This window comes from Triticum dicoccoides, chromosome 4A, assembly GCF_002162155.2.
Source record: "Triticum dicoccoides isolate Atlit2015 ecotype Zavitan chromosome 4A, WEW_v2.0, whole genome shotgun sequence".
Lineage (NCBI taxonomy): Eukaryota > Viridiplantae > Streptophyta > Magnoliopsida > Poales > Poaceae > Triticum > Triticum dicoccoides.
The window spans coordinates 659,015,336-659,041,070 of NC_041386.1; the positions used below are offsets into that span (position 1 = coordinate 659,015,336).

General features: G+C 44.1%; 2 protein-coding genes across 3 annotated transcripts; both read left to right on the plus strand.

The window, feature by feature from the left end:
• Window positions 1-9,899: 9,899 nt before the first annotated feature.
• On the plus strand, window positions 9,900-14,453 carry LOC119287779 (wall-associated receptor kinase 3-like). Its single transcript, XM_037567392.1, has 4 exons — window positions 9,900-10,141; window positions 11,470-12,381; window positions 12,492-12,662; window positions 13,054-14,453. Exons 2-4 carry the CDS (start codon window positions 11,559-11,561, stop codon window positions 14,235-14,237), a joined length of 2,178 nt encoding a protein of 725 aa, XP_037423289.1. The 5' UTR covers window positions 9,900-10,141; window positions 11,470-11,558; the 3' UTR covers window positions 14,238-14,453.
• A 4,583-nt stretch (window positions 14,454-19,036) lies between these two features.
• On the plus strand, window positions 19,037-24,828 carry LOC119287780 (wall-associated receptor kinase 3-like). Of its 2 annotated transcripts, none has more exons than XM_037567393.1 (4): window positions 19,037-19,135; window positions 22,030-22,932; window positions 23,050-23,220; window positions 23,392-24,828. In XM_037567393.1, the coding sequence occupies exons 1-4, from the start codon at window positions 19,114-19,116 to the stop codon at window positions 24,582-24,584; spliced, it is 2,289 nt and encodes a 762-aa protein (XP_037423290.1). In that variant the 5' UTR covers window positions 19,037-19,113; the 3' UTR covers window positions 24,585-24,828. The 2 variants fall into 2 exon arrangements, with proteins under 2 accessions (XP_037423290.1, XP_037423292.1); XM_037567395.1 differs by lacking the exon at window positions 19,037-19,135 and adding an exon at window positions 20,443-20,731.
• The last annotated feature ends 907 nt before the right edge of the window (window positions 24,829-25,735 follow it).

The following is a 25,735-nucleotide window of genomic DNA, read 5'->3' on the forward strand; positions in this document are numbered from 1 at the left end:
GGTTTGATCCTGGGAACATGTCGGTTTTCAAGTTCACAAAAAAAAGGGTTCTATGTCATGCTCAGAGGCCTTCACTTGCTGTTACTTAAAGTACAGTTTGGATAGTGCAGCCTCATCTCATCTAGCCTCTGTTTATACTTGCTGGTTTCTGAGATAGATAGATGAGATGCTCATTTGGTTTGTAGGAATCCAAAATGTAGGAATTTGAAGTAGTAGAGGAATTTGATAAGATGACACTTGCACGGAAATCCATTTTGGCTCTAGGGAGCACATGCTCCTGCGTGCCAAAAACGGATTTTAAAAATGTACAATTTTTTTGGAAAAAAAATAGATGTGTTCATTGTCACACCCAAATGGCACATGTAAATTTTCAGGGGAAAAATATACGCATTTTGACCTGTGCAAAAAAATATCAAACTCCAAATGTTATACTTAATTTTGTTTTCTTCACCGACGAAGCACTACTATCCCATATGGCATGAAAATTGTCAAGCGCACTTGCCAAACTAATATGAACATCTACGAAAAGATTCAGAATTTTTAAAATTTATTTAGTACTTTTTTACTGATCATTAGGGAGCATATGCTTCCCAAAGCCAAAAATTGTCTTGCCTTGTTCCTATGCAAAAAAGAGCTTTAAGTGGATGTGTAGTTTCCTCCAAAAACATAGGAATTTCCTACGAAATTGTCTTGTACACGTTTCCTACAAAATGAATGCATTTATAAGAAATTTTCCATTGAAATCCTTGTTCCTATGTTTTTCCTATGAAAATCCTCCAAAAGGAATGAGGCCTAAGAGGTGAATGTGATCTTTTAAGGATATGGATAGCATCTTCTATGGCTAGATTCAAATGGAAGAAGTTGCAGCCAGCACGATTGACAACTTTAAACATTTTGAATATTTACTTTGAAAAACAAACTAGGACAAAGACACAACTTGGATCTAACATGTCCTAAATTTTCCAATTATAACCCGCAACACACATCGAGAACAAGTAGTAGACAACTTCGACATTGAATATAATCTAATCGAAGTTGGGCCTTGAATTTGGCCAATCATCACTATTGACGACGCATCTGTCTTTTTTGTCGAGTAGTATTTTAAATTTTGAGTTGAATTTCTGTCACATTATTATAGATTTATGTTTGTACATTCCTTTCCGTAATTCTTCATTAAATTGTAAAGTGTCAACGGCGGGAAGAAATAACCCTCCATGAGCAAAAAACCAACGGAGATGAGTGCTTTTTTCAAACAAGTGTTACTGAAAACCATTTGATAGATGTTTCTTGTGAAAGTTTTGATTACATCCTGGCACACTGCTCCCATGATGAACAATAAAATTAAAAAAGAAGTTCTTAAACTTTATGCTTTAATAATGATACAATGTTGTAGGCGCTTACAAATTTGGTGGCCAAATAACATCCGATGAGCTCCATACTAATAAAACAAAAGTTCTGCTCAATGATGCACAAAAGTTTGAGCACCAATTTTTTTATTTTCTATATGGAGCTCCTCAGATGTCATTTGGCCACCAAATTTTGGCAGAACATACAACATTTGGTCATAATCTAAGCCACAGATTTTAGATTTTTTAGATTTTCTTTGCTATGTTTTTTTAATTTTATTCTTCACACACACAAGATACCTATAGAGGAAGGAGTAAAAAAATCAAAATCAAAAGTCTGCGCAGACTAAACCCCTATTCAATACTAGCTAAATACCCGTGCGTTGTTACAGGAAGAAACAATATTTGAAGAGTGGTGGAGCCCTCGACCGTTAGCTCTTGCTCAAGCGTGGGAACGTCGACCTCACATGTAAATGTTTCTGCAACCATTAGCGCGTGGATGTCCTACAAAGCATGGTCGTCCACACATGATTAATCGCCTGCTGATTAATTGCATTAATGACTTCATTTTTAAATCGATTCAGCGCTCGTTTTTCCAAAATAAAATTATATTAATGGCTGCATGCGAACAATTTATAAAACAATGGGACCATTTGTTATAAGAGAGATTTTTTACTACATGAATAAATTTTGGAATTTCTAAAAAAGTTGAAAGACGCAAACTTTTCATGAACGCGCGAATGATTTTTCATTTAGCCATATTCAATTTTTGGAGTTTTGAATAAATTTTGCAAAGATGGGCATTTTTGGAATTCCAGGATATTCTTGCGATTTCTGAATAATTTTGGAAAAGTGAAATAGTTTTTAAAATTCTCTAAACATTTTGGAATGCGTGAAGAAATTCTGAAATTTTCGAACCTGTTGAGAAAAAGAAAAAATGAAAAAAAATTGAGAGAAAGAAAAATAGAAAACCAAAGAAAACTGATAAAAGAAACAGCAGTAGAAAGGAAAAAACGGAAACGGTAAAAAGAAACAACCAAAAGGTTCCCAAAACCGGGCAACTAATGTACAGCTAAATGGGCCGGTCCGTTTTGGCAGGTTGTCGGCAAGCCTTTCGGCGGTAGCCCATTTCGTACGGGACGCACACCCCCCAGATCTCTTATTTTCTGTATGGGCCGGCCCTTTTAGCTTATTCTAGTTTTCAAAAAACGGAAGCCAAAGAAAAGGGTGCGCACTAGGATTCGAACAGCCGACCTCCTGCTTCGTCGTACTTTGCACTAACCACCCCGCCACACCCAACAGACATGCAAAGTTTCTTATTTACCTCTTTTCTTCTTTTTTCCTTCTTTTTTTCTTCTATGTTCATTTTTCTGTTTTCTTTTTTCTTCTTCCTCGGTTCAACGAACTTTTACCAAATTTGTGAAATTCTTCTTCAAAATCGATGAACTTTTATCAAATTTGATGAACTGTTTACAAATTCAGTGAACTTTTTTTAAAATCTGATGAACTTTTTTCCAAATTCGATGAACTTTTCTTCAAATCCGATGAACTTTTTTCATATTTGATGAACTTTTTTCGAATTTGATGAACTTTTTAAAACCGATGAACTTTATTTCAAATTCAATGAACTTTTTTTCACTCTTTTGGAATATTTTTTTGAAATCGATGAACTTTTTTTCACAAATCATGATCTTTTTTAAGGTTGATGAACTTATTTTTCAAATTCATAAACTATTTTCAAAGTTGATGAACTGTTTTCAATATCGGTGAACGTTTTTTAAAATTGATGAACCTTTTTGAATTCTGATGAACCTTTTTCAAATATGTGAACTTTTCTCTCAAGATTTGTGAACTATTTTTCAAACGGATGAACTTTTTTCAAAATCAATAGACATTTTTCTCGAAATAGGAAAGTGTGCTACAGTAATGTTTACATGAGTAATAAATTGCGCGGCTAGATAATGTACTTAAATAATTCTCTCTAGAACTGGTCAGTAGCACGTTGTTGGTCAGATGGTAAGCAGTTCTTGTTCGCTGTTGTCACGGCGGGACTTTGATTCTTGAGGCAAACAAATTTTTGTTATTTTTTCTTTTTGGTGCTACCCCATGAAACAGCCTGTATCGTTGGAATTTTGCTGGGCCGGCCCAGTCGCATCGCCCTTCGGGCGCCCGTACGAGGAACTGGCGCTGAGAGCGCCGGTTAGGGCTCTCTTGTAACTGGGCTGGGGGACAGAATCTGGGCGGTAGCCCAGGCTGTAACTGGGCCACGGGACAGAATCTTCGCTTTTTTCCAGCCGTCAACTAGCTGCATTTATTTACGCGGGTGGGTCTCTTCTTCGAAGTTCGAACCAGCAGCAGGTCCTGCTGGATACTTCTTCTTCTTCTTCGGCGGCGGCGTCGTCTGGGAGGAGCGCGACGCCACCGGAGGCATGGAGTTCCTGATGCAGCCGATTAGCAGGTGATGTCGCTGATTCCTTCGTCCCCTCTGACAATGGATCTAGAGCTGGAGGAGGAGAGTGATGTGCACTGACGGATTCTTTCCCCAAAGCTGCGCAGGTTCCCAATCCTTGAGGGGTTGGACGGCACGGATCGGCCGCCGGAGCCGGGGGAGTACGCCGTGCCGGCGATTGAATCTGACGCCCCACCCACGATGGAGGTTGAGGCGGAGAGTGGGGATGCGCAGACACAGATCGTCCTCGCGGATGGCCCCCCGGTCAAGGGGAAGGTGAATCCAGAGGCCCCGGGGTGGAAGAAGAGGTCAGTAGGGAACAGCTTCTTGGTTGTAATCATCACTAAATTGGTTTAGGAGGCTGTTATCTTATCTCTACTTGCTGAAGATTTTTGTTCGGTGCGTGAGCCCTAGTGCCTGCTACTAGAAATTTATGGTTACGTGGAGCGCCGTTCGGTCATTGGTTTCAAGATGGGCCTGTTGCGTAAAACTGGCCGTGCCGCATTTCAGTCAGGCATTGAAATGCATGACAGATATGGGATTTCCTTCCATCTGTTTTTTGGCGTGAGCTAGTATCAGTCTGAAGTCTGAACCCGGAACGAACAGTAGATCAGTAAGCATATTTGATCAAGTTTTAAGTTTGAAGTTCTAGTTTAATTGTGTTCAGGTCACTGCCATTCAGCTGGGCGTGTGTATTTCAGTTCCCTGTGATGATGGGCGCGTTCGCTCTATATATAGTTGGTAGTCATGGGTGCGTTCGTTGCGAACTGTCATGGTGCGGCGATCATTCATCGTGCATTGTTTTGAACTTCCTGATTCTAGCATTTGACATTGTAGTTTCTTCAGGGTCCGGGTAGGATCAGCGGCTCCGGGACGGACTCCATGTCCGACGCGGGCGTCTGCATTGGAGAATGCAATCAGGAGTTTCGTCGATAATCCAGGAGATGAGGTGACAGTACCTAAACTGGGTACTAGCTTTGATTCTCTGGAAGAGGCCTATGACTTTTACAATCTCTACTCGTGGGAGAAGGGGTTTGGTATAAGATACGGGAAGAGCCGATTGAATATCGAGAGGACAAAGTGCATGCAGGAAATTGTTTGCGGTTGCGCAGTAAGTGCTAATGTTTGGCAGTATTTCCTGGAAGATCGATGTGGGGGCTATACTGAGGAATGACGTGTGTGTTTATCTCTGCCTTTTTTTACATGCAGGGGAAGCCTGTTTTCGAGAATACACGATCACGCCGATGCAATTGTCCAGCGCTAATCAGATTGCTGAGATTGGAGGACAACGGATGGTACATAGCGGAGCACAGGGAGAAGCACAACCATTCGCTGTCTCCAAACTGCGGGGAGACCATACACTGGCCTTCGCACAAGCGTATAGATGCTTACAGCAAGGATTTGGTGCAGCAGTTGAAGCAGAACATTTTTAACCTAAGCAAAATTTACAGCATAATTGGTAGTTTTTTTGGTACGATGGAGGAGGTCCCCTTCACGAAGCGATCATTGAAGACATTATGCGGGAAGTTAGGACCTGAGCAGGCAGATGGTGATGTGAGGAAGACAATGAAAGTCTTCAAGGAGTTGGGTGCAAACGATCCACACTTCACGTACCGAGTGCAGGCCGACGGGGAAGGGCGGATAAAGGGCCTGATGTGGACCAATGGAAGCAGCCGGTTGCAGTATAGTTTTTTCGGGGATGCGGTTACATTCGATACGACCTACAGGACCACTCTGTACGATATGATGTTCGGTTTGTTTGTGGGCGTAAACAACCATTTCCAGAGTGTGCTCCTGGCCGGGGTGCTGATCAGAGACGAGACCGTAGAAAGCTTCGAGTGGGTTTTTTCAGAGTTCTTACATATGATGGGTGGGGCTACTCCGAAAACGATACTAACAGGTAAAAAATATACGGAGCACGTATGTGATAGTTGTGTAACTGATGTCAAACTTATTTATGGAAGAGCACATGCCCAACTGATTTTGTATTCTTTATGCAACTGCAGACCAAATTAGAGCTATGGAGGTTGCTGTAAAGAATACCATGCCGGACACCGCGCATCGATGGTGCAAGTGGCATGTTCTAATGAAGGCTAAAGAGTTGCTCAGAGCGCTATACACGAAAAAGAATGCGTTCCGCTCAGAGTTCCACAAAGTGGTCAATGACATGATAACAATTGAAGAGTTTGAGGAGGCGTGGCACTTTCTCATAGAGAAGTACAACCTTAGGACACATCCATACATGACCCGGATATACGAGATAAGGCACAAGTGGGCGAAGCCATATTTCAAAGGTGTTTTCTGTGCAAAGATGACGAGCACGCAGAGGAGTGAGAGCGCTAACCACATGCTGAAGAACTATGTACCACCCGGGTGCCCAATGCATTTATTCGTGAAGAAATACATGAGACTTCAGTTCGACCATGAGTCAGAAGAGAATTATGAGGAGAAGAGAACCAGAATTGTAAGGTCCTTGACTTAAAATAATTGTTTTGTTCTGTCCCAGATTTTTTTTTAAGGTATCATGGATATCATACACAATTTTGTCATGCAGGGGAGGCCGCTGATGAGAGCCAACTTAGCTATCGAGCGGCATGCTGCAAAGATCTACACACTAGCTATGTTCGAGCAATTTGGACACATATTGTACGAGTCCGGCGCATACCAAGTTGAAGAAGTGGAGAAGAACAAATTGTATGTTGCGATACACACCGAGCCGGAACGCAGGGAGAAATGGCACAAGGTGTCATACAATGTGTCGGTGATCGGACAAGGAGAAGAATTTGTTTGTGAATGTGGCCAGTTCTCTCACATGGGTCTGCTGTGCAGCCATGTCCTGAAGGTTAGGAAGCAGCTGCTGGATTGTTTGTCATCTCTTTGTGCTGTGTCGTTGAATGCATGACTGGTTGTAAGTTCTAACGCTTGTGTCGCAGGTTCTTGATTTTACACGTATGAAGCAAATACCGCCTAAGCACATTATGAAGAGATGGACGAGGGATGCCCGTGACGTGCTGCCATCTCACTTGGCCCAATACCAGAAGGACCAGATGTACAAACAGCCATTTTCATACATGCATTTCAACATGTATATGAATGCAATGGAGTTGGTGCGTCTTGGAGACGCGAGTGTGGATGCGTACAACAAACTCATGTCCCTGTTCAAGGCGAATATGCAGGAGATGCAGCCATTCGCCGAAGTTCGCGATGGGCTAGGTTTGGAAGATCGAGTACCAGATAATGGAATTGTCGTAGATCAGCTGGAAATCGGTGAGGGCGTCGAGCAAGGTTTAATACAGGCACAGCAGGCAGAATTTAGGGATTGTCACAATATCTCTGCTTCAGGATCGATTAATACACTAGCGGGGTTGTCTGATCCGGCTAAAAGAGACGACCGGGAGGGAGAAAGCACCATCTGATGGTCTGAGCAAGCAGCCAAGATTATGCACTATCTGCCGGAAGCAAGGTCATAAGCGAACGACGTGCCCCGATAGGGGCGACGCTCCAAAGCAACCTAGAAGGCCCGGAAGGTGCAAAAATTGTGGTGTCGAAGGTCATCGCAGAAACAACTGCACAAAGCCCCTAGATATGAGGATGCCAGACCTTCAGATTTCCTGGTATGATGAGTTGGTAGTTGATGGCTGTTCCCGGGATTTGTTTCCTGGCCAGACTGAGTACAAGTTGTGACTGAACAATCTGATATTGTTCAGAACTATTTAAGCAGTTCTGAATTGGTACGTACATGTACATAGGCCTAGTTTATTTCCGTTTGGGTTTGTCGGATGAGGCAGGGATGGGTTTGTGCTGGTTATCAGGCGTGCGCTGTGGCTCAACTCAATTTAATTTGGACATGCAGGATATACGGCCGAAGGGATTCAGTGTTGTAAACGTAGGCAGGCTCCATGCATGCAGAACTATCTGTAACAAGTAGTCCAGAAGTTTAAAATTCATGTGGAGAGTGCATTTGTAGGTGGGAATGGAGACATGGCATGCCCTTTCGTTACACCTGCAACTTGGTTTTGAAATTTCGAAATTCAAATGAGCTGGGCGGGAATGGAAAGGGCATTGGAATGAGCATCCGGGCCGTCAGATCTGCAGCCCATAGATGACTGTTAGAGCTTCTGGACCTGCACATATTTTTGGAACTCTTAGGGATGTTTCTTACAAAATTGTTGAGGCTCGGCCCGAGACCATTGGATGAAATCCAAAATAGGTAGGTGAGATGCTAAGATGTGAATGTGCTCTTTTTAGAGGGTTTGGGTAGCATCTCCTATGGCTTGCTCTAAAGTGAAGAAGTTGCAGCCGGCACGATTGACAGCTTTGAACATATTGGATATTCTTTTGTCAAAAACAAACTAGGACAAGGACACAACTTACATCTAACATATCATAACATTTTTCAAACCCAAACCCGCAACACACATCGAGAAGAAAATAGACAATTCCGACATTGAATATAACCTACTGGAAGTTGGGACTTGAATTTGGCCATTCGTCACTACTGAGAACGAATTTGTCAAAAAAAAAAAATCAAGTAGTATTTCAAATTTTGACTTGAATCTCTATAACATTATTATAGATTTATATATGTTGTGTCTATTTTTTTTACAGTTCTTTAATAAAACTTTTTAAAGTTTCATCGGAGGCCGGGTACACCGCTAGCCCCGCCGCGTCAGATAACCAGCTCCAAATTAAGGTAGGAAAAAAACTTTCAAGGGGACCCAAAAAAAACATAAGTGCTTGCCCTACTAGAGGCTCAACGTGTACCCTTATTTCAGACGGCTAAACTACCAGAAAATCGTTCGAGATATGGTGACTATTCCTTGAGTTGTCTTTATATGCGGCCAAGAGGATTAAACCACAAGAACCAAACATCGGTTTGGTGTCTAGTGGGATGGTTTGACATCCGTCCCAACGAGGGATCAAACCGCATATTTGACAACTCATGTTCTTACAGTGTGAGGCGACGTTTTTGCCGATAACGAGGCGTGCGCCTCTGATCACAGACTCTGCACAATCTTAAAAGCTCGGTAGATCCAGCGTGGTCGGACGCGCATAAGTGTGCGTCATGATGACATGCATATACAAACATGTCACGATATTATTACGATTTTACAAAAGGGTTGATGTCGCCACATATGTCCATTGTTTGGACGGAGAGAACGAAGGCCGCCGTGTACAATGCCGCCGCGTGAATTTGTCTGGCTCGTTCCAACGCGCCATCGACCGGCGGCAGCTCAACGGCTCTTGGCGTGTGCATGCAATGCACATATATATATGCACGCCCGGTGTTGGTTCTTCTCCAGGATCATCCTATCCTATCCTAATCAATTTCAGGTGGACCAACGAGACGAGTGCATTTCACTCCCAGGACTCTGAGCTGCATCCAGTTATACACCCATGGCTTGGTCACTGCCTGCGGCTACGGGTAAGAATCTTCTACCGTTAGACTTCATCCTTAACAGTTCTCAATGTACTACCAAAATGAATGTCTTAATACTGTAGTTCCATACACTCTAAAATGGTATTGTACTAGAGAACCGCGGGTAGGGCCCAAATTGATCTCCGGTTCTTGTAATTACAGTTTCTTGATTAAGCATCTGTGGGATAGGGAGGGCTGCTTATTGGCTGGGTTTTCTCCGATTAATTCATGTTTCTTTTTAATGTTTGTGTACTTTTTTAAATTATGAATATTCTAAGATTTTTTCAGTTTCCATCAACAATTTTCAAATACGTGAACTTAAAAAAACATGAACACGTTTCAAATCAGTGAACATTTTAAAATTCATCAACTTTTTCTCAAATTTATGAACCTTATTTTCAAATTCGTGATTTTTGTAAATCCTTGAACTTTTTTAGAAATATGTGAACATTTTTTTTCAAATTCATGAACTTTTTTGAAATTTTGATTTGAAATTTTTTCCAAATTCATGAACCTTTTCGAATTTGCGAACTTTTCAAATTCGTATGATTTTTCAAATGAGTGAACTTTTTTCGAACCGCTACAGTACCACGTGGTGCTCCCAACATGGCCCGGCCCAGTAGGGGATGCTCTGTGCGCTAAATGAAAACTGTCGCAACAGGCGCCGATCAGGAGCCCTCCCAATTCCCCCAATGTCTCAAAAAAAAAAGGAGCTCTCCAAATTCCCCACCCAGCACGCCAGGCCGGCGAGATGCCTGACGGCGATGCAGAGGCCCGCACCGCCACCACAAGTGCGGCACCTCCGGGTCCTCCTCCGGCTCTCGCCATGGTCGCTTCAGCCGGCGCCGACACGCTGAATCCGAGTACCCGGCACTACCGGCCGCCGGCGCCGTCGTGCCACAGCGCGGGGCTACCAGGCCCTGTGAGGTACGGGAAACCCTAGCCGAACGATGCAGTTCGAAATCTGGCGCGTGTGTGATTCGAGTATGACGCATCGGCCGGGCCTGGGATGCGATTTTATTCATTTTTTTGCTGGGGAATTTATCTTGTGTGCACTGCAACTCTGCGAGCTCCGGGCATTTGGGGAAATCAGGAGCTTATCCAGTTCGAAATTGCCTAATAGTTTTTCCCAGCGCGCGCATGGCCAGCACAAAAATAGATAGTGCATACATTTTATATTGCTGGAGAAAACCATTTTACAGGTTAGTGTGGATTTTAGTTGACTACGTACATGTGAAATCAGTAGCAAAATGATTTTTTATGCACTTACAATTGTTGGGCTGAGATGGAGGTTTCAGAGTGATGATGGCATGTGAGGATCAAATTCAGGAGATAGTGGGATGGAAGAAATAGGCTATTTAGAAGATTATTTCTACAAATTCTTCGTTCCAACATGCAAGATGGAACAAAAATATGAAAAAGGGCTGCTCGGACCATAGAAAAAAAATGCATCCATTATAAATCGCTAAAATCTGTGTGTTGTGGTTGGCAAGCATGTGGTGGTCCCTGGTCCTATCCCCGGCCACCCGATGTGCCATTTTAGGTTTATAAACAGAGAGCAACAAACTAGTTGCTATTATTTTAGTTTTTATGTAGTTATAAGTTTGTAAAATCAATGCCAATAAAGAATTAATAAAGATATTTCATCTGAAAAGTTGCATAGAAAAATCCAAAGTCATAAACTGAAACAAGCCGTTTATTTTTTTGGATTAGAGGTAATATTTTCCCTACAGTTTCTAGAATGAGATAGAAAGAAACATGGAGTCTAGAGTCTGGACTGTAGACTTCTCCTTTTTGGTCTGCTCCCCAGCATAGACTCATAATGAAGATGTGAACTTAAACTCTTGTATGGTGAAAGAAAACTTGAAATCAGATAATAATAGCTAAGAGAGACATACAGAGTTGATGCTTTGTTATATAAGAAGACGAGCATTAACCTTATTTTCTTCATCTGATTCAGATATTGTTGGGTCAAAACGTTTGTACTAGTGGGATCAAACTCTTAACTGACTAATGAATGATGTATTCCTTATGAATGGACTTCTATGACATTTTCCTTAAATGGTGCTTGGATTGGAGGGGCTTCGGCATATTCTGCAAGAAAGCAAATATTTGTTATCTACTACTCACTCGCCATATTAGGATATATTTTTTTGTATTTGTGGGGCCAAATGTCCCATAGCGACAGCATAAACATGCATCCAGAGTAGATAGATAAATATGTACATGATACATCTCTTGGCCCTTGCCTACAGGTCTGAAGCTCTTACTACTTGTCGCTGCCACGCTGACCCTGCAATATAGTGCTACCGCTTATGGGGCTGGGTACTATGGGAGCATCAGCATGGCACGGCCCGGCTGCCCAGACAAGTGTGGTAACGTCAGCATCCCGTACCCGTTCGGCACCGGAAATGGATGCTTCCAGGAACCCTTTAATGTCACGTGCAATGTGAGCGGGGCATATTTGGCCTCCACCAAAGTAAGGATACTGGACATCAATCTTACTCTAGGTGAGATTCGTGTTCAGAACCCATACATAGCATGGCAATGCAACCACACCAATGGCACCAATAGTACTGGTGGTGATTCGCAAGGCTTAAGTCTTGATCCTTCTCATAAGCTTTCCTACACCAAGAACAAGTTGACATCAGTCGGTTGTGCTACGCTTGCAATGGTCGTAGGAGTCACCAAGGGCAAGAACCAGCTTGAATTCCCCATTGTTAACTCATGCTTTTCATACTGCACTGACGCAAGTAATGTGGATAATAGCTCTGGGTGCGCTGGAATGGGTTGCTGCCAGTCCTCCTTTCCAGGAAATGTCAGTTCCGTTAACACCACATCCATGGCAGTACCAGATATATACGACTCAAACATCCAGTCTTTCAGCCCGTGCAGCTACTCTTTTGTTGTTGAGGAGGAGTGGTTCAAGTTTGATCCTTTATATGCTAGCTCTACTGATTTCGCAAGTAGATATGCTGATGGAGTTCCTGTGGTACTTGATTGGGTTGCTGGTAATGGAAGTTGTTCCGAAACCAGCAAGATGGGATCACAGTATGCCTGCCAAGCCATGAACAGTGAATGCATTGATGTGTATAATGGCCCCGGTTACCGCTGCAACTGCTCTCAAGGTTATGAGGGCAATCCCTATCTGCAAGGAGGGTGCAAAGGTATGAATTCCAGATATATTCTTGTTTCTGTCAGCTTTATTGTTCATGGAATGTGATTTCTGTTGATTCATGTTGAAATTCCCCTCACGTCCTCGAGTTGGAATTGACAGACATCAATGAGTGCGAACCCCCAAACCAGTCCTTGTATCCTTGCAAAGGTAATTGCATAAACACCGACGGTAGCTACACCTGTTCATGCCCATCAGGATTCAGGAGCGATGATCCAAGGAGCATACCCTGCGTTCGAGCTGACCCAAACAAAGCACTGAAGGTGGTCTTAGGTAATGGTGTTATAATTAATCAAAATATTTTGCACACCAAATGTTCACATACTGCTTGACCATAAACAGAAAGCTTTTCTGTACTTTTTTATGCGAGTCATATAAGGCCAACTAGAGTGCAGTTTGTACAGAGCTCAGAAGTTGGTCATAGGTAATGGGTAAGTTAATGATTGCAATATATTGTGCACCTGTTGTGCAGCACAGTGCTTAATATTCGAAATCTCTTTTGCACTTCTTATGCCAGTTATGTAAGTCCATGAATAGTTCGCATTCATCTCATACAGCAGACTAAATGGTGTGTATAGCACATAATATGTTGCATTGTGTTTTAGCCAAATGTGGTCAATGTCTACCGGTTGAACTGATGGTATTTAACTTCCATTATTTTCAGGCTTATCCGTCGGTGCTGTCTTCCTCATGGTTTTTATCTTCGCTCTATGGGCTGAGTATCAGAAAAGAAAGCTGGCGAAAGAGAAGGAAAGATTCTTCGAGCAGAATGGTGGTCAGATATTATATCAGCAAATTATGTCAAAACAAGTTGATACTTTGAGGATATTCACGCAAGAAGATCTGAAGAAGGCTACAAACGATTTTGATGAGAGCAGAGAACTGGGCAAGGGGGGTCATGGTACTGTCTACAAGGGCATTCTCAAGGATAACAGAGTAGTCGCTGTGAAACGCTCGAAGATCATGAACGTGGAGCAGACGGACGAATTCGTGCAGGAGATTATTATACTTTCACAGACCAACCATCGGAATGTGGTCAGGCTTCTAGGGTGCTGCTTAGAGGTGGAGGTCCCCATACTGGTCTACGAGTTCATCTCGAACGGCACTCTCTTTGAGTTCATCCATCGTAACCACGGAAGTCCACCTCCCTCGCTGGACACCCGTCTCAGGATCGCTCAAGAATCGGCAGAAGCACTGGCCTATCTGCATCTGTCCACTAACCACCATATAGTCCACGGGGATGTCAAGTCCATGAACATTCTCTTGGACGACAACTACATGGTGAAAGTGACTGACTTTGGGGCGTCGAGGATGCTCCCCAAGGACGAGTCCCAGTTCATGACGCTGGTGAAGGGCACCCTGGGATATCTAGACCCCGAGTACCTGCAGGAGCGGCAGCTCACAGAGAAGAGCGACGTCTACAGCTTCGGCGTCGTGCTGCTGGAGCTGATCACGGGGAAGACGGCCATCTACCGCGACGGACTCAAGGAAGGCAAGAGCCTCGTGTCGTCCTTCCTGCTCGCGTTGAAGAATGGGAACCTCGAGGGCATCCTGGACCCGAGCATCGTGCGTGCGGGGATGGGGACGCTGGTGCGAGAAGTCGCCGAGCTTGGGCGGATGTGCTTGGGCCCGAGGGGCGAGGACAGGCCTTCCATGACCGAGGTGGCCGACAAGCTGAAGGCTCTGCGAAGCGCCTGGAGGGAGAAACTGGCGCTGGGACATGCCAAAACAGAGTGTTTGGTTGTGTGCTCGTCGCCTGCGGCTCTGGCGCCTTGGTACCCCCCGTCGTCGGGGTCCTCCTCGGGGGAGCTGTACATGTCTGGAATAGGTCTAGAGACACCCAGATGATGGAGTAGTTACTTTTGAACCTTCCACCAAAATGACAAACTAATTTACCGTACTAGAGGTAGCAAGCATCTAAGTAAATGTTGTCATTGGATCTGTGTGTGTTATGTGTTCCATTCTGGAGGTTTGCCATGACAGGCCATTCGACATCTGTGCTCTCCGTTTCAGTGTGAAGAAACACAAAATTCAGTTTTCAGCGCGAGAGTTCGCGACATGATATTTCAGTTTGCAATGTTGATTAACTATATATGCATGTCTAAACTGAATTTTGTGTTCCTGATGCAGGATTTGACTTTGAATCGTGTCAAACCTCAATAGTTCCTTTCTTTCTGTCACACTCAACGTCGGTGACTCGGTGGTGACCCTCTCTGTCGAAAATGCAGCACACCCCCTTGAGCGGGTCAGTACTCAGTAGCCAGCTAGGAGGAGGGGCACGCACGTGCGCGGGAGAGCGGGTCTCCCGGACAAAAGAAGCCCTCTGCCTCTGCGCCCCAGGGTTCACCGTCGGAGTAAGCGGCGGCGGCGCCATTTGTCCATGCTCTGATGTTCAACCACACCAGCGTCACCATTGATACGCAGAGCTCGATAAATAAATAAGGAGACGGAAGAAGATGACCGGAACCTGCCGCCCGCCTGAAAAAGGCGATCAGCTCACCGGGCCACCCACCACACGGCTTTGGACTTTTGATTACTACGACTACTCCTTCCGAGGTGAGGCTGCTTGACCGCGTCTCTTCTCATCTCATTTCATCTCATCTCATCATATATAAACCCCATCGCCCTGCTTCTCCTCGCGTGCTGCTCCCAGGTGGAAGGCGGAGGACAACCGAAACCCGGTGGCCGGCGGCTTCAGCCATGGATCGGCCACTGACTACCGGTAAGAAGAATCTCTTTTGACCTGGGAACAACTAATTCTGCTGTTTTCACCCGGTCACAGTCTGTGTTCATAGTTTTTCCTTCTTCATCTTTTTCAATGCATGGAACCTTGTGTCGAGAAATTTCCTCTCCTTTTCCAACTCGCCTCGTGCCGTGGTGGTTGAGGGCACACGGGGGGTGCCACGGTCTTTCTTCATTTTTGTGATCAGCGTGCCAGTTTCGGGATCCTCCTCGGCGGAGCCGTACATTTCTGGAATAGGTATAGAGACACCCAGATGATGGAGTAGTTACATTCGAACCTTTCACCAAAATGTCCAACTAATTTACCGTACTAGAAGTAGCAAGTATCTAAGTAAATGTTTCCCATGGGTGTGTTTTGTGTTCCATTCTGGAGCTTTGCGGTGACAGGCCATTCGATATCTGAGCTTTCAGTTTCAGTGTGAAGTAACACAAAACGTTTTTCATGTACGATTCGCATATGAGAAGCCAGTTTGTAATGTTGCTCAACTATGCATGCCTAATTGAATTCTGTGTTCCTACGAATCGCATCAAATTTCAAGTTCTTTCTTTCTGTCGTGCTCAACATTGGTGGTGACCTCGTCGAAAATGTAGCACATCGCCTTGTGCCCAGTTCGTGTTGTTATCGACAGCTTTCTGATACTCCTAAATACCAAGGAGAAGAATAGAGCCGAGCTCAAAATATACTATTAACGTGCTATAGCGTGCTATTAGCGAGACACTGCGCATAAATATATTTGGCGAGGCAATTCTCAATGCGCTATAGATCGCTATTTTTTTTTCAATGCTAAATACTGATTAATTCATGCTACTGTGCAATTGATGCATCGATTTTTCTTTTGTCACCAACTTTTTGAGAGCGATCAACGACCACAAGTTGATAAACAATTAGAGTAGCAGGATAGTAGCGAAATATTTCATTCATGCTCCCTCCAACCGGGTTTATAAGGGACCATCGTCGTATTTTAGGTTGAATTTGGCCATGGATTTAACCAGAATCTGTATGTTTAGACTGAGCGGTCAATGATCCTCTGGAGCGTGTCAATATATAGAGGAGGAGGAGGGGCACGTGCGTGGGAGAGCGGGTCTCTGGACAAAAAGCCCTGCGTCAATCATGATTCATGAGCAGCAGCGCCATATGTCCATGTTCAACCACGCCAGCGTCACCATTGATCCAGTTTATAAATAAATAAGAAAAAGGAAGAAGATGACGGGAACTTGGTGCCTGAAAAATCACCATGCAAAATCATACTGTTATTAGAAAACAGTAAGGCGATGACTCGCAGTCAGCTCCCCTTGCGGCCCACCCCCACACACGGTTTAATTTGGACTTTTGATTACTACTACCGCTACTACTGCTACTTCTTCCAATCGAGGGGAGGCTGCCTGTCTGACTATGACCGCGTCTCTCCGTTCATCTCATCGTACATAAACACCATCTCCCTGCTTGCTTCTCCCTCCCTCGCGCGCCGGCCCACATAGACACAAGGAGGCGCTCACCGCTCACCGGCGGAGGGAAGGAGGGATGGAGGGTCGACAGCCGAAGCCCGACGAGCCGGCGGCTTCAGCCATGGGCTGCTCACTGCTTGCGGGTACGTAGTAAGAGGAATCTCATCTCGCCTGGGAACGCTCTTCTGTTGCTTTCCGCTTGCAGTCTCCATATATACATGGTCTTTCTTTTTCAAGTCTTGCAGTGGTTTCCTTTAGCTATTACTGGCTCGTACATGATGAAACCTTGGGGTGCATGCCATGGTCTTTTCCTGTCTGTGACTGAGAGTGCCATTTCTTTCTTTTTTTGAATATCAGTACAAACACAAGCACTTATATACACGCGCATACACTCACCACTATGAATGCACACACGCACACCCTATCTCTATGAGCACCTCCGAAAGACTGAGCTGGCATATCATCTTGAAATTTACGAAGTCACCGTAGGCACCTCGTCGTCGACGGGAACGTCTCCTCCCACTGAATGTGCTTCGCCGGAAATCCTGAAATAAATTCAGAAATAAATGTGAGCACCAGGATTTGAACCCTGGTGGGCTGGGATACCACAGTCCCTCTAACCATCCAACCACAGGTTGGTTCGCACTGAGAGTGCCATTTCGCATAAATCTTCTAAAGACTAGGATGTGCGGGTGCGTTTTTTTTTTAACACGGTACAGACGCATTCATTGTAGGCGTCTCATCGTCGACGGGAACATCTTCTCCCACTGAAAGTGCATCGCCGAAAATCCTGAAATAAATCCAGGAATAAATGCAAGCTCCAGGACTTGAACCCTGGTGGGCTGGAGATACCACTGTCCCTCTAACCATCCAACCACAGGTTGGTTCGCTTGTTTATTATTGGTTTGGCGTGTGGGGAAGACGGTGTTGTTAGGATTTTTTTTTCCTCTAGGTGATGAGATGATGCACGAAACTTAGGCTGGCTGCTTTCGATTAATTTAAGAAATTGTTGACCCAGTCAAAATCATGAATCAAATTCAAAATTGATTGCCTCAATTGAATGGGAGAGCTCCTTAAGAAATCGTTGATCCGATCAAAATCGTGAACCAAATCCAAATATAACATATTAATTGAGTGAAAGGGCTATAAAATTAATTAAGGAGCAACGTATATATCAAAATGGCCCAATAAGACGGTCCAACAATTTCCTACTGGTAAAATTGATAGGTCCTTGTGGCATTTTTTTTAACTTCGCCTCAATAAGTTGTACAGGCCGGGTCATTTTTAGGTGGAATATTTTATTCAATGGTGGACGTCATTTCCGTCGATAGCGAAGCGTTGCGGTGACTTTATCGATTTGATGATCCGCGTTAAAGGTGCCCTAACTTCCATTATTATTTATAGAACAAAAGGCAGAGAAATGGGAGTGGGCAGCTCGTCAAATTTGTGATTTGTTCAGCATTTGCCATGTCGTGCGCGAATAGAAATGTGTCGTGCTATGAAAATTGCTCTCCCTGTTTCTAAATATTTGTCTTTCTAATTTTTTTAACAAGTGACTATATACGAAGCAAAATGAGTGAATCTACACTCTAAAACATGTCTACATACATCTGTATATAGTAGTCCATTTAAAATCTCTAAAAAACAAATTTTTAGGAACGGAGGAAGTACAACATGGCAAATTCTGCTGCAGGGAAAATTGGCATGATATAGAAGGGGGAGTTGCTTACATGGTTTGGCAATTGCCATGCCACAACAGGAAAAATGTCATGCTATGCCAAAAAAAAAGAAGGAAAAAGAAAAAGGAGAGAAAGGATCGGTTTATTTTTGTTTCTTTTTTTGAGGGGTTGGAGAGAAAGGATCGTCAGGAGCGGGTCAAACACCAGCAGCAGCGAGGAGGAAGGGCACGCGCGGAGAGCGGGTCTCGTCGACAAAAAAAGAAAAAAACCGGGTCCTTGGTCAGAGTTGAAGCGAAGGGGCCGCGGACCGGCACCGGATTTTGTCACGCCGGGCACCGGCCGGCGACGCGACGGGAACTTGCCGTCTGAAAGGGAGTAGAGCACGCACGGCGCCGGCTGAGAAAGCTACGCTATGTTATAGTACTACATACCTCCATTTCTAAATATTTATCTTTCTAGAGATTTCAACAAATGAGTACATACGAAGCAAAATGAGTGAATCTACACTCTAAAATACGTCTATATACATCCGTATGTGATAGTCCATTCGAAATATTAAAAAAAACAAATATTTAGGAACGGAGGGAGGGAGTAGCAGTGTACCAAAACAGTGGCCAGGCGATGACCTGCGGTCAGCTCCCGCTTGCTCCTGCCACCGCACGCGGTTTTGGTCAGTGGTAGCAGTCCGAGGGGAGGCTGGCTGCTTGACTGCGTCTCGGTTCATCTCGTTGTACATAAGCATGGCCTCTCTGGTTCTCTCTCTCGCCCGCGCGCCGCGCTCACGCACAGGCACCGGCGGTGGTGAGGGGTGGAGGGTCGGCGACGGGCGACGGCGGCGGAAGCTCCAGCCTCCAACCATGGTCTGGCAACTGATCGCCGGTAAGAAGAGCCACCACCATGTTCGTCCTCTTCATTCTTTTCCTGCTAGAGCGCTCGCTCTTATGCCGTCCAGGCTCGTTACTTGCAGCCTTGTACTTCCATTTCGTTACTAAGAAAGATAGGACTACTGTAGTTTGTTCCACTGCCCATGCATGCACCCGGGTCTATTGTCATAGGACCAATTCCCTCTTTTTTTTTAGGAGGATTTCCTTTTCTTTTTCTACAATAATAATAACTTGCCTCATGCCGGGGCAAGGGGTGTCCTGGCCTTTTACTATTTGGGATTAGAGTGCAATTAGCCTTATTAATAAATCTTCTAATAAAGGGTGGAGATGCGAGTACGGCGTTTTGGATCTCGGCCACTACGGAGGCCGGATTTTTCGAAAAAAGATATCAAAACGTTCGGTTTTAGAAAACACTAGGATGTGGGTGTATGTGCGTAAAATTTCAAGATGAAATAAATTGAAATGCGACCTATACAAAAAAGACAAATTCATGGTTTGGGCGGATGAATAATATCATGTGTTAAAAAGCATCATATTTGTTTTTTTTTCTTTTCAAAGCTCTCATCTCAATGTATTACACACTTGTGCATGTCTTTATATATTTCAGTCTTCATGTATGTATGCATTTTTTTTGCAATTTTTTCTGAAATGTAAAAATATGAATTTTCACGAATTTTGAATTTTGCGTTTGGAGGCCTCCATGGAGCTCGGCCTCCAAAAGCAATTTCCGACGGAGACGCGGTGTTTTTAGTAAGATGGCAAAGTCAGAGAGAAATGCGAATGGGATTTTTTTATTTGTGAAAAAGAATCTGAATATATTTAAAAGTTAACCAGGAGTGCAACGCATTCTTAGCACGATAGAAATTAAAATTGAGATTCCAGGACGGTGCGCCACCGAAGCTGGCCTGACTTTATCAATGACAACAAACATTTTTTAGCGGAAGTTTTACTAGTATTTTTTTAAAAGTAACTGTCGTGTGGGGCAGACAAATTAGATGGCAGCACTCGACCATATCAGATGGCGCGCGAGGCTGATCCGGGGCCAGATCAGTCGGTTCTTGTTTTTAGATTTTCACACAAGCCATAACATCCTATATGAAATAATTACCCAAGCAAGTTACCATCCAATGCTGCATTATTTCAGATTGTTTACCAATCAACAATATACTATTTTTCTCAAAAAAAATTACTACTATTTTTTCCATAATATTTTCCGGGCACGAATTGTTATCATCTTCCAAAATGTCGTTTTGAAAATGACCGATGTACCCGAAGGCAAGTAAACACCCGGCAGTTCATTAAAAAAAAAGAGTGAACATCCGGCATCTCCACCCGACCTGACTGATGTGACCCCCCACCCGCCATTGCCGCCTCGCCGCCGAGATGCCTGCCGCCGCCGATGGGAAGGCCCGCTCCACCTGCGCCCCACAACCCTTAAGGAACCTCAGGGCCCTGCTCCACCTCCGGCGAGCTCCGGCAGCCGGCGCCGGCACGTCGGATCCGAGTATCCGGCGCTGCCCGCCTCCTCCGGCGTCATGCGCAGTCCGCCCTGCCGCTCCTCCGCGGCCGTATTCCGCCGATGCGCTGTAAGGTACGGCGAGCCCTAGCTTAGTTGTACAGTGCAATTATTTGCTGATTGCGGATTGACGCGTAGTACTACTCAACGCGGATTGGGGCGATTTTGTTTATTCTTGGCTGGAGAATTCGGCTTGTGTCGTTGACCTGCTGCTGACTCCGAGGTTGAAGAAGAAAATTGGGGCGCAATAGAAGCACGCAATATAGATAATTCGTGCATTTTGCGTCGCTTGAACAAGAACAAAATCAGTTTGCTGTGTGCAGTGATCCTTTTAGTTTACTGCCTTGGATACATTCGTGCGAAACAGGGGGAGAAACCTTTTTTATGCACTTAATGGTTGAGCTGAGATGGAGGCTTCAGAGTAAGGAATCAATCACGAAGCAGTGATATGGAGAAATAGGCTGTTTACGACGGCAGCAAATAGGGATTATTAGAGTGTTATTCAGTTATATGGAAGGTTATTTCTCAAAAAAAGAAGAGTAATTCAAGATGTAAAATACTCCGTAGAACGGAAACATGAAAAGGGGGACAACAGGAAAAACATCCAATATAAATCACTAAAAATGATGTATCGTAGTGGGAAAGAATGTGCTGATCCTGTCTCCACCCACCAATTGTGCCATTTTAGCTTTATTCAAATAGAGCAACAGACGGGGTTATATTTAATTATTTTTCTAATATATTTTTTCCATATCAAGTATGTACTTAAGATTTTAAATTGCTGTCGGTAAATAATTAATAGAGGTGCTTCATCTGAAAAGTCTCATATGAAAACCCAAATGACAGATAAATACAAACCCAAATGACAAATAAATACAAATCAGTGGTAGTACTTTCCCTACAGTTTCTAGAATGATAACAAAAAGAAACATGGAGTCTGAATTGTTATTCTTGTTTCTTTTTTATCTATACCAAATTTGAATTTAAATTCTTTCACGATGGCAAAAGATTTGACATCAGAAATAATTCGGAAACCCATGCAGAGTTTATGTTTAATTTTATAAGAGGAAAATTAACTCTATTTTCTTCATCCAGTTCAGATATTGCTGGGTCAAAATATTTGTAGTTGTGGGATCAAACTTAATTGACTACTCAGCTGTCCTGTATGATTGGGGCTGTAAGGGATTTTCCTTAAATGATGTTTGGACTGGAGGAATGGCTTTGACATATTTTGAAATAAATTAAATATTTCTTATTGACTTGTATGATGTATTATGAATCTTTTGTTTTCTGGGGGCCATATCACTAATATAACATGCATCTAGCCCACATAGATCGGTATGTATATGACATCTCTTTGTCATTGCCTACAGGTCAGAAGCTCTTACTACTTGTTGCTGCCACCCTAGTCCTACATCATAGTACTACCACCTATGTCGCTGCGTCCTCTGGGAGCATCAGCATGGCCTGGCCTGGCTGCTCAGATAAGTGTGGCAACGTCAACATCCCGTACCCGTTTGGTACCAGAAAAGGCTGCTTTCGAGAACCCTTTAATGTCACATGCAATGAGACCGGGGCGTATCTGGCCTCAACCGAAGTTAGGGTACTGGACATCAATCTTACCGTGGGTGAGATTCGTGTTCTGAACCCACGCATATCATGGGAATGCAACTACACCAACGGCACCAGTGGCAACGGTTCGGATGGCTTAAGCCTTGATCCTTCTCATAAGCTTTCCAACACCAAGAACAAGTTGATATCGATCGGTTGTGCTACACTTGGATTGATCTTAGGAGTCACCAAGGGCAAGAACCAGCTTGAGTTCCCCATTGTTAACACATGCTATTCAGTCTGCACTGATGCAAATAGCGTGGATGATAGCACAAAGTGCGTTGGCATGGGTTGCTGCCAAACCCCCTTGCCAGGAAACATTAGCTCCTTCAACACTGTATCTTCATCATTATCATTTACAAACTCTACAAGCCAGTCTTTCAGCCCGTGCAGCTACTCATTCGTCGCTGAAGAGGACCGGTTCAAGTTCGATCGTTCATATGTCAGCTCTACAAATTTCTTAAATAAATATACAGATGGGGTCCCTTTGGTACTTGATTGGGTTGTTGGTAATGAAAGTTGTTCGGAAGCCACCAAGATGGGATCACAGTATGCCTGCAAAGACATGAACAGCAAATGTGTCGATGTGTCCAATGGCCCTGGATACCGCTGCAACTGCTCTGAAGGTTATGAGGGCAATCCCTATCTACAAGGAGGGTGCCAAGGTACATATATGTGTCTCACAAAATCAACCTACACTCTCTGTTCTATCAGCTTTATTTGTGGAATGGAATATTCTTTTTATCCATGTTGACATTCTCCTCACTTACTTGAAATGACAGACATCAACGAGTGTGAACCTCCAAACCAGTCCTTGTATCCTTGCCAAGGTAAATGCACAAATACCGTTGGAAACTACAGCTGTTTCTGCCCATCAGGATTCAGGAGCGATGATCCAAAGAGCATACCCTGCGTTCCAGCTGACCCAAAGAAAGCTCTTAAGGTGGTCTTAGGTAATGAGATTATTAGCAATCAAAATATTTTGTACCAATTATACAAGTCCAGATATAGTTTATATACATGTCATATGGCAAAGCAATGGGCAATATGTTGCACTAGTTTTTAACCAAATGTGGTCACTGCCGCTAGTTGAACTGATGGTAATTAACTGTCATGATTTTCAGGCATATCCTTCAGTGCCATCTTCCTCATGGTTTGTATCTTTGCTCTACGAGCTGAGTACCAGAAAAGGAAGCTTGCGAAGGAGAAGGACAAGTTCTTTGATCAGAATGGTGGTCAGATATTATATCGCCAAATTATGTCAAAACAAGTCGACACATTGAGGATATTCACAGAAGAAGATCTGAAGAAGGCTACGGACGGGTTTGACAAGAGCAGAGAACTGGGCAAGGGTGGTCATGGCACTGTCTACAAGGGCGTCTTGAAGGATAACAGGGTAGTGGCCGTGAAACGCTCAAAGATAATGAACGTGGCTGAAACTGATGAATTCGTGCAGGAGATTATTATACTTTCACAGACCAACCACCGGAATGTGGTCAGGCTTCTAGGGTGCTGCTTAGAGGTGGAAGTCCCCATACTGGTCTATGAATTTATTCCAAACGGCACCCTTTTTGAGTTCATCCATCGTAGCTACGGGAGTCCACCTCCGTCGTTGGACACCCGTCTCAGGGTTGCTCAAGAATCCGCCGAAGCACTGGCGTATCTGCATCTGTCCATGAACCACCCTATAGTGCACGGGGATGTCAAGTCTATGAACATTCTCTTGGACGACAACTACATGGCGAAGGTGACTGACTTTGGGGCATCAAGGACACTCCCCAAGGACGCGGCCCAGTTCATGACATTGGTGCAGGGCACCCTGGGTTACCTGGACCCCGAGTACCTGCAGGAGCGGCAGCTGACAGAGAAGAGCGACGTCTACAGCTTCGGGGTTGTGCTGCTGGAGCTGATCACGGGGAAGACGGCTATCTACAATGACGGGCCCAAGGAAGGCAAGAGCCTTGTGTGGTCCTTCCTGCTCGCAATGAAGGAGGAGAGCCTCGAGGACATCCTGGACCCGAGCATCGTGCGCGCGGGGACGGAGATGCTGCTGGGAGAAGTGGCCGAGCTGGGGAGGATGTGCTTGGGCGCCAGGGGTGAAGAGAGGCCTTCCATGACCCAGGTGGCCGACAGGCTGAAGGCTCTGCGGAGCACCTGGAGGGAAGAGCTTGTGCTGGACCGTGCCGTGACGGAGCATATGGTCGTGCACATGCCACCTGTGTCAGCTCCGATGCCTTGGGATCTCGCCTCGTCGTCGTCGGGTGCCCCCTCGACGGTGCCGTACATGTCTGGAATGGGCATAGAGGCGCCCAGATGATATAGTTTCATCTGAAGCTTCCTTTGGAGTAGTGCCAGGAGAAAGTGTTAGAGCTTCAGGGTTTGTACTGTCCAGCAGAAATGTACAGGTAGCTGTGCTGTGTTAGAGGTACCGAGTATGTAAGTAGAAGTTTGAATTTGTTGTGTGGTGTGTGTTTCTGACTTTCTGTGTGGAGTTTTCCATGACATTTGACTTGTCAGTTTGAGTGTGAAGGAACACAAAAATCCAGTTTCCAGTACGAGAATTCGCATGGAGTGTTGTTCAACTACACATTGGAATTCGTTTTGGCGGTGAGGTTAACTCGGCCGGCACTGCAGTAATCATAATTTTGAACTGGTCTACTGGAGTAATCATAAACTGCAGTCAAAGAGAGCAATTTTACTGCAATCTCCTAGAAATTGTACTCCTGCACATACTCCCTGTTTGATTAACTGAACACTGTTACTCCTCTGCTTCAAAGGACACTCCTGGGTACTGAACACTGTTACTCCAGCAAGTTTACTGCAAAAATAAATACTCCAGCAAGGAGCAATGCATAAATTTAGAGTAAATGTGGAGGATGGATTAAATGACAGTACTTCAAAAAATATGGAGTAATGCATAAATTTGTATTCCTGCAAGTTTACTGCATACTCAGTTTAAAATTCAGTTTACTGTTAAATGACAGTAATCAGTTTCATGTTATAAGCTGATGGTACTCCAGCAAGGGGTAATTCAGTACTTGGATTACCATGGAGCATTTCAAAAATAATTTACTGCATACTCAGTTTAAATTTCAGTTTTAAGCATACTTGGATTTACCTTGAAGTAATGGATAATTAGAGTTTAGTGCATACTCATCTGATCATTAACAGGGGTACTTAGAGTACTTTGAAGCATTGGATTCAGTCCATACTGAAAATTTAACTTCTCATCTAATCAGAAACAGGAGTAAAATCAACAACAGCAGTAAGATAGCAGTACTCAGGAGCAGATCAACAGAGTTAGGCCCAGGCATTTTTACCTTGATCAACAACAGCAGCAGATCAGCAGCAGCAGCACAACATCCTCTGCTTCTCATCTCTTCTGTTGTAGATCAACAGTAAGAAAATTCATTTGCATAATATGGAGAATGGAGTATTCATATGGAGTGAACTTTTTACTCCAATTCA

Coding starts and splice junctions, on each gene's coding strand:
- LOC119287779 (XM_037567392.1), top strand. CDS start 11,559: ATGGCACGGCCCGGCTGCCCAGACAAGTGTGGTAACGTCAGCATCCCG. Junction 12,382..12,491: donor TCTGCAAGGAGGGTGCAAAG/GTATGAATTCCA, acceptor TGGAATTGACAG/ACATCAATGAGTGCGAACCC. Junction 12,663..13,053: donor AGCACTGAAGGTGGTCTTAG/GTAATGGTGTTA, acceptor CATTATTTTCAG/GCTTATCCGTCGGTGCTGTC.
- LOC119287780 (XM_037567393.1), top strand. CDS start 19,114: ATGGTCTGGCAACTGATCGCCG. Junction 19,136..22,029: donor GGTCTGGCAACTGATCGCCG/GTAAGAAGAGCC, acceptor CATTGCCTACAG/GTCAGAAGCTCTTACTACTT. Junction 22,933..23,049: donor TCTACAAGGAGGGTGCCAAG/GTACATATATGT, acceptor TTGAAATGACAG/ACATCAACGAGTGTGAACCT.